At 43.4% G+C, this 8642-nt stretch overlaps 1 protein-coding gene across 3 annotated transcripts in view; it reads right to left on the bottom strand.

Annotated features, from left to right (window-relative positions):
- The window catches only part of RNASEH2B (ribonuclease H2 subunit B), a 42482-nt gene extending 36972 nt beyond the window's left edge, over positions 1-5510 (bottom strand). For all 3 annotated transcript variants that reach the window (XM_040054737.2, XM_040054736.2, XM_040054735.2), the window contains exon 1: positions 5393-5510. In XM_040054737.2, the coding sequence (XP_039910671.1) occupies positions 5393-5492 (100 nt within the window). In that variant the 5' untranslated portion in view covers positions 5493-5510. The remainder of the gene's footprint in view (positions 1-5392) is intronic.
- Between the last annotated feature and the right edge of the window lie 3132 nt (positions 5511-8642).

Here is an 8642-nt window from a genome sequence, read left to right on the forward strand (position 1 = left end):
AATCAGCCCTATTCCCATAAGCAGAAAGGTCTAAGTTGGCATAAGTTGGTCTCTTGCAAGCCAGATGGCAGAAAGCAGAAGTGGGAGATGGTGTTACACATTAAAACATCTCTTTTCAGTTATTTTATTTGCTATGCTTCCTTCTGGCTCCTTAGCTTGCCAGTTATATCTGCTTTATTCACAGCAGAGCTCAGTATGCCTTTTAGGAGATGACATGTAAGAAATAGCGCAAATTACCTACAGGCGAAAGGCTTTGTTCAGGAGATGCAAATGCCAGTTTAGGGGGAGGTTTAGTAAAATATGCGCACAGAGTGCTAACTTCTAAAATAAGCATATTCACATTCACCTTATTAAAAAGGTATATAAACATGCACACATATTTTATATAGGCTTTCTGATGTTTTCACTCAGCTGTTAAAAAAATACATATTTGTTTATTGCAAACATTATTTCCAAGTTCTTTACCTAGATTATTCTGGAAAGTATTAATGTTCAATTATTCTGTTCAATTTTGACACTCATTACAATTTTTGATTCAAGCGCCCTAATAGCCCAGCAGTGTGATCTATTTCATAGCAGATAAACTGAACTTTTTTTAAAACACTAAATGAAAGCATGTATCAAAGGGCAAGGATGGAAAAAAAATTAATGCAAGACCTGTCTACTTCTGTTCTTAAAGCCAACTACTTTCACAAATTAAGTATTCTACACCTTCTTTTGCTATGACACCTTCTCTCACCATGACTCAAAATTTTCAAGTCAAATACTTCCTCAGTTACTGCATGGAGACAAAAGTTCCTTAGTCTCAATTGAAAGGATGGAGGATTAATTTACTGTGTGTTGATGCCCCATGGTTTGGCATCACAGTCCATTTATTTCTGCCTTCATTTGACTTTTGGCACATATGAGATTTGTTCAAACAATTTGCCAAGTCTAATGTGAAACTGCTCCTTTTATTTTTGAATAAGTAATTCCTAAAAATAATAGGATTGTTAAACTTCCCTCCCCCACTGCAACCCTTCCAGTTCTATTCATATGGCAGTTCTCATAAAACAATAAAAGAGCTAATCAATTTACTGTTTAAGAAAACAGCAGACTGAAAAAATGTGCTCAGCTAAACTCGTCAAGCTCAGAAAACTAAAGGTTGAGAATAATTTTCAGCATGCAGCTAACCCCTACTTATTTTCTTAATACAAAGACAGGACATATTAAATACATCAGTCCTAACTTTGGGTGTAGAGTGGAACGTCACACTTAGAAAACTGCCTTCGATTCTTGACCTCTTTGCTAAAACCAGTGAAGGATATAAATAGTTCCAGTTCTGACATAACACCTATCCCTGAGGAATACTGAAAGAGAGACTGTCCTTCACACCAATCCTGTTAAGCAGCTAGTGTGATTTTGAGAAGACCAGTTTGAAGCCATTACATAAGAATGTTTGTTATACAGAGCCTAGATCACATCTATGTCAGACACTGTGACTTTGCCACATTATTTGAGAGTTTTCCAAAGCTCTGCCTTTAGATAGCCCTAAAATTAAAAACCTTTAGATTTAGATAGCCCTAAAATACTGCTGGGTCTCAGCAGTATTTCTCAGTCTAGAAAATAACTTCTAGCTCTTATGATTTTCAGAGAACACATTAAAAAAAATAGTTCTATGGGCCCAGCTCAAAAGGTCGGTAGAAATTTCCTACATTCACATTAAAAAGTAGCAGGATTTTTTTTTTTTTTTTTTTTTTTTTTTTTTTTTAAGTACATGGATACTCAGTAAATACAGACAGAATCTTCCCTATTAAAGCACTTCATTAGTAACTTTGTAGCCGTGAGAGAGCCAAGGTTTAATCCCCAGGAGCTACTACTTTTCTCTTGTACCTGTTCAGTAGCTAGACCAACAACAGAACACCAGTACAGGAATCTCTACATTCTCACGGGTAAAGAGTTTGGATGCATGGGTAATGTAACAGCCTTGATTACCCAACTACCACTATAAATGCAGGAAAGCACTCTCTGGAAACTCAGCCATCCACCAACAAAGCTCGTGTGGTCCTTCAGGACTTGTTAGCACTTTGGTGTCTCTGTACCATGATTCCTCCAGAACTCCAGATTCGGGAGGTCTTCTTAACCATCGGCGTCAACTACTCTGCACAAAGCAAGCTCAGATCCAGATTCCCAGCCAAGCTAATAAAATCCCCTGGAACATGGAACACAGCACAGAAACACCCAAGTGGGTCTACACAGAGCCAGCTTGGTCCATCAGGACTTATTAGTTCAGACACTGTCTGAAAGCAGCTGCACTGCAAAGCTGGTTCTGGAAACAGCAGAGATGTGTTAACATGGCACAGCACTTGAACTAATAAACTGCTAGTTCTGAGCCGAGCCTGCCCCAGGCTAAATCTGGTGCCTGTATATCCACTGCACAGTTAATCTGCAACTGCAGAAATGGCCCAAAGAGTTGACTCTGTTTCAAGCCCAGCATGCACAGCTCTACCGCTACCAACATGACCAAGTTTTCTGTCCCTTCACCTTCCTCCACAACAACCAAGCCCTCCATCTGCACCCTTCCTGTTTGTTCCTTGTTTCCCCTCTGGAGTGATTAACTTGTTACCACCCTCTTCTCACCCTGCCTGAGCAGCACTTCCTTAACTCCTCTCCCACCACCTCTGGCTTCGTTCTTTGTCCTGCCCTTCGTGGTTCAACCCCTAACCAAGGAACCATTACGCTTATAAAAATGAAAGTATTATTGTATTTGCATATCAAATTGTCCTGTCTTTATGGGGAAAAAAAAGCAAGTATCAGCAGAAACACCATCACAAGACCTCTCACCAGGCCAAGGGCAGGCTACCATCTCTAAAGGTAAAATTTGCTATCTCACCCAGAAGTTGCTTAGCAGTCAGCTCAGATATGACTGTGTGAGGCTCTCCTTTTCCCTTCCCACTTGGACTTCCCTTTGTGTGATTCTCCCATGCCAAACAGTCGAGTTTCTTAGTGTGACAGAAGGGCTGGTGAGGGCAAAGACTGCCTCAGGCAGCTGTGCTTCCCCTCCCCACCTTCACCCACCTCTACAAACCATGCAAAGTAGCTCTGTCCTGTGATGTGCAGGCATGAGAGGACCACTAACTACCAAATTTCCACAGGACTGGAAATATGACAGAATTAGTCACTTGCTACAGGAAGTGACAGTCTGTCCCTCTAAAACCGGTTCACACCATTGGTAAAAAATCCACTCTGCATTCCTCTAGCCAGAACCATGACTTCAACAAAGAACATGCGCAGTTCTATCTGACAGATGAGATTCCTTGTTTCTGAACTGTTTCCAGAACACTGAAACCAACATAAAAACTATGAAATCAGAAATAAAACTGAAATTAGTCTCCTCAGTCATCACAAATGGCAGAGCATTTGAATGGCAGAACAGCAATTTATTGTCCATGCAATATAACAGCATATTAATGTGTACTAAAACAAGGAAATTAGTAGTAATTTCATAATCTTCAATGCTAAATCAGACAAGCTTTTTTTAGCAAACTTGGGAACAAATGGCATTGAACTCACATCCAGAAACAGATCCTGTACTTATTTGCACCAGCTGGTTTTATGTACATATGTATCATAATGCCATACAGGTATTATGAAGATAGAGATTGTCATATAAATAGAATTTTACTGTCAAAGGACATTTTGATGCAATCATCCTCATTCCCGAAAGTAATAAGGTCTTCCTACTACACATTCTGCTAAACAGCCAATGAAAAATTTCTGTGATTCATTCAACAGAGCAGATATGAAATGCAAAATTCTGAAAAGTGGTAACACGTTAACTTAAAAAAGCTTCTCTGAAAATAACACTAAAACAAAACTAAAGTCATGAAATGTTTCATTTGGCTGGCAAGTCTCATCAGCTGTGGAGTTCTGAATTTATCAGCCACAGACTTTTTTTAAAAATCACTATGTGCTTTGAAGTTCAACTAAGGCTTAATAAACTTTCTTACAGGTCTGGAGTACTATATAAATTTTGTCAGAGTTGTGCTGGCATAACTGGTAATACAAACTGTCTGGCTTCATGAAAGTTACAAGCTCTGGCTCCAATCCTGCAAACACTTACTGAAGAATTTAACTTACTGCACAGAACCGACTACTCATGCATAAGCTAAGCATATTTGTAAATATTTGCACAGTATGGACATCTGTTGGCATAGCCAGTCATCTAATACAAGATCCTGCTTTAAATCCTAATCTGCCTAGAGTCGATATTAAAAAAAAAAAAAAAAAAAAAAAAAAAAAAAAAAAAAAAAAAAAAAATCCTCACTTTATAAATTCCTTTCTTAGGCATCAAGGATGTCAGATACCAAAGGGTGGAACCGAAAAGTTAAAACTAGAGGAAAAGAGGAATCAGTGAAATTGTAACAATTGGTTCTGTTTCTTACGTAACTAGAGAAGCCTGGTTTCTTATGGGTGCATGTCATAAGACTGAGCTCCTGCCATATTTTCAACCTTTGCTGAACGAAGCTCTTGCTATACCTTTCCTTCAGGGGTGCCATTTACAGCATTTCTCACATCATCACAGGCAACGCTCAGAAAACTACTCCAAAGAACTCTTTTTTATCAGGTTTGGTTATTAACACTTTTCAGCTATGGGCAAGCTAAGAAACAGCCACAGTACAAAGCTGGCCCACAGATAACCATGGAAGTCGCATTTCCTCAAAAACCAAACAGGAAAAAGACAAATACATCTCCTTCCTCTTAATGTCTTGGCATTTGAACACACTCTGTTTCACTCATCCTCTTTAACAGCAAAACATTTTGTGATCTGTCTGTTTAAACCTGATACTAGGCAGAAATACATGTAAAGGAGCAAAGGCACCTTCCATTGATTCAGAGCAGCACGGGAAGACAGTAAGCCTCCACAACACAGTGGATATCGCACCTGCAGAGCTGCCATGTGGAGCTCTGCTGCTTCAGAATAAAGAGCAGAGGAGATATCACTCTGGCTTAGGACTGGTCTGTTTGACAGCTGTGGCTTGGGGCACTAAACCGTTTCCGGGGACGGAGGCAAGGCCAGCTCCGGGGTGGGGACAGGGAAACCTCATCAGGAGCATCGGTGGAAAGAGCCCTTGGCAAAACCCTAATGACACACATAAATTAATCCAGCGAGGGAAACGGGGTCCCTGGAGAGGTGAGGGCGGGTACCGTGCGGGGCCTCGTGTAGGGGCCGTGTCTCAGGCCGGCCTGAGCACGGCCGGGCGGGGCGGGCCGCACGCAGCAGCCCCGGCACCTGCCCCAGCCCCAGCCCCCGGGGCCGAGCGCCCGCCTGCTGCCCGAGCCGGCCGGCGGGGCGGGCGAGCTCGGCGCTGCGGCAGAGCCGCCCGTCCGCGGAGCGACCCCGCCGGGTTACCTGGGGCAATGAGCACCCACTGCGCGGGGTGCGCGCCCGCGGGACGCCGCTCCGCGCCCTGCCCGCTCCGTGCGCCCCGCATGCTCCGAGCGCCCCGCATGCTCCGAGCGCCCCGCGATCCCGCCGCTCCCGCTCCCGCCGCCGCGGCAACATGGCGGGCGGGGCGGGCCGCGAAGGAAAGGGGCCGGGCGGCAGCGGGGCGCGGCCACGACTCCCGCTGAAGCGCGATGACTCCGGCCGTGCCGCCGCTCCGCCCCTTCCTCTTCCCCTTCCCCTTCCCGGCGCACGCAGGGAGCCGCGGTGCGGGCCTGGCGGGCCGCAGCGCCGGCGGCGAAGCCTCTCCGGGCCCGCGGGATGTCCCACCCGCAGGGAGAAGGGAGCGCCCGAGCTTCCTAAGCGCTCGTGGTCCAAAGGAGCGGCAGAGGTCTCAGGGTCCGCAAACAATCAGGAAGTTTTATTAGTGAATTGCGCACTTGGCGTGGAAATTGTTTTGTTAGTCCCTGACCTAGTATGTAAGCACACGGCTGTGGGTTTTGGATATGGGGGTAGGGTGAAAGGGAGGAGAGAAAGGAAGAGATGCGTTAATGAGAAGAGAGAATGAGAGAGAGGAAGAAAGAGGAAAAGAGATCGATCACTAGTCCTGATTTCAGCATTGATCTAGCTCATGGTCCTAGGGGCCGCTGCTCAGGTTTGGGAGGAATACCTTTATATGGATAGGTTTTCTCCACCTTACTCATAAAGACAGGTTTCTCACTTTCCATGTAAATTAGTTACCTAGTGCAGTCTGATCTTTCAGATCATTCTGGAGATGGGTCAGAGAGCTTTGCGGGGCTTGGGTGGTCTTGATCCCCCTCTACAGTCCATGCCCTCTTCCGGGCTTCATCATTCCTGTGCTGAAACTGTACTGTGTTACACTCATCCCCAGGATGAGCAAGGGTGTTTGTCCAGGAAAAGTGCTGCCCTACCTCTGCGTGACCCCTTCTCCAGCCACATCTTGTTCTATGTCATGACATGTCAGTTCTGTACTGTAGTTCGTTCTTTCTAACAGCGTGACTGGGCTTGGCACAAACGGCGCAAAATGAAGGCAATTCCATTTAAACATAAGAAAGTGTACCTTTAGTGGAGCAGGTTGTCCTGAATGACCATGGTGTCTCTATCAGTGGAGGTATTAAAAACCAGGCTGGGTGTTGCTCTGAGCAGCCACTGTAGCTGCCCCAGCCCAGAGAAGGGGGCTGGACTAGACCCTCTCCAGAGGTGCCTGCCAGATGCTTGGCTATTCAATAGAACCTCAGTCTTACAAGGCTGGTTGAGGGCAGAGCCACAGTTCTCTCATAGATGTCATCCTAGCCAGTGTTCAACATGATCCTGTTAAATAGGTTTTTTGCCCCCAGATCGCACTGAGGAGCCATAGCCACAACACAAAATGCATATTTTCATGCACATGTATATATATGTACGTAAACTTGGCTTTACCCACACAAGACTGGATTGATGGCCACCTTCCCAGAGATTTAGGAATAAATATTATGGTATCAGAAGTATTAAAGTATACATATCAATTGTAAATCTCAGCGATATGAAGCAAATATTAAAAACATACTAACATCTATTCCCCAAAACAGAGCAGAACCAACCAAGGCCAGCATATGCAAAGCAGCTGAGCTGATGTAAGGCTGAAAAAAATAATTTCCTGAAGTTTGAGCATATACCTTCATCACTGAGATTACATTAATCTAAATTTGTTTTATTTTAATTTTTTCTGATTTTTTTTTTTTCCCACTGATTGAAGTAAGATTTAAGTGCCAAAGACCATGTGTTTTGAAGTCCCTAGAGAAATCACTTGCTCTCAGAGTGATTGCATTCTGCCGTGGTGTATGCCTGGATTGCAACACTCACTGATGGGTCTTGTAAAATTCTTGCTCGCTACTCGTGTTAGCAAAGAGAAAAAGAAGCTCACCAGTTCCACTGTGATTTGTACAATACCACTGGAAGAACAGAACAGAGCAGATTGCTGTGTTTGAAACCTTCCTAGAAGGAAAGCTTTCCATGTAGGAAAAAGGGTTCTCCATAAGCTTTGGCTCCTAGCCCTGAAAATGAGGAGTCTTAGCATGTCGTACACCACTGAGCGTAACAAAGCTCCGGAAAAGCCAGGAATCCAAGTCTGCAAGCCTCCAGATGCAGCGTGTGTCAGGATCAAGTCTAGAAGCATAAGCTGATGTTGTTCCAGAGCTCCTATTTCCTCCCTGACAGTAGCGTGATGGAAACGTTGTAGCAAACACTGCTGTGTGTTTACAAAGCTGACTTATTAAGCTCACACTTTTCAAAGCACCAATCCATCCTTATTTAGGCACCTGGTGAGCAAGCTAATTTTCAGAGGTGCTGAGTACTCCTACCATCAACTGAGCAGAATGGACATTTCAGCTGTTCATTTCTTTTGATTTACGAGCTTCTCCCACAATCGCTAGATGTATATTGGCCCTGGGATCTATAATGTCCTTTTCCAGGAACTTTCAGATAGAGATGTTTTTCTCAGATACTTTGAAATGCCCCAAACGGAAATTCTCAAATAGGCCTGGACAAGGCTCTAGAATGACATCAGTTTTGGAATAAAAATAATGCAGTAATTTATACATATTAAATATTTAAAACTTTCTGTTGTTACTCATGCACACTTGATACATACCATTCCCCTTTATAAACAGAGGATATACTATATCATTATAAGCAAAAGATAAACTAATTAAGGATTTCTGTCAAGAGCTGATGATACTAAAATCTTATTTGCTTAAGAATTAAATACTTTCAGGCTTGCCAACACTTTTAAACTGTAGTGGTGTCTCCTTGAAAGGAAATGCTGATATTTAAAACACTAGACTGATCGGAACTGCTGCAGTGATATCATGTTAAGTACTCAAATCTTAATTTCGTGCACATGGATATTCTCATTTAGGTCCATATGACTCATTAAGTCCAGAAAGTTAAATGCATCCAATATGGGACAAAGCCTAACCCAATCTGAGGGCAATTGTATTGCACATTTCAGAGCCATTTGATTTGCATCAAATGCCAATTTTTTTGCCATTTGACTTCACCTCCATGCTGTCTGTTCATTCATTTCTGCTAGGCCTGCCTCTTATAATGCAAATATTTGTGCAAATGCAAGCATCCCTTTTTGCCAAACAAAAATTACTTACTTTTGGTGCCAAAGAAATGCTACCTCTTGTCCACCTTCAGCTGCGGAATGTACTCC

This window comes from Hirundo rustica, chromosome 2, assembly GCF_015227805.2.
Source record: "Hirundo rustica isolate bHirRus1 chromosome 2, bHirRus1.pri.v3, whole genome shotgun sequence".
NCBI lineage: Eukaryota > Metazoa > Chordata > Aves > Passeriformes > Hirundinidae > Hirundo > Hirundo rustica.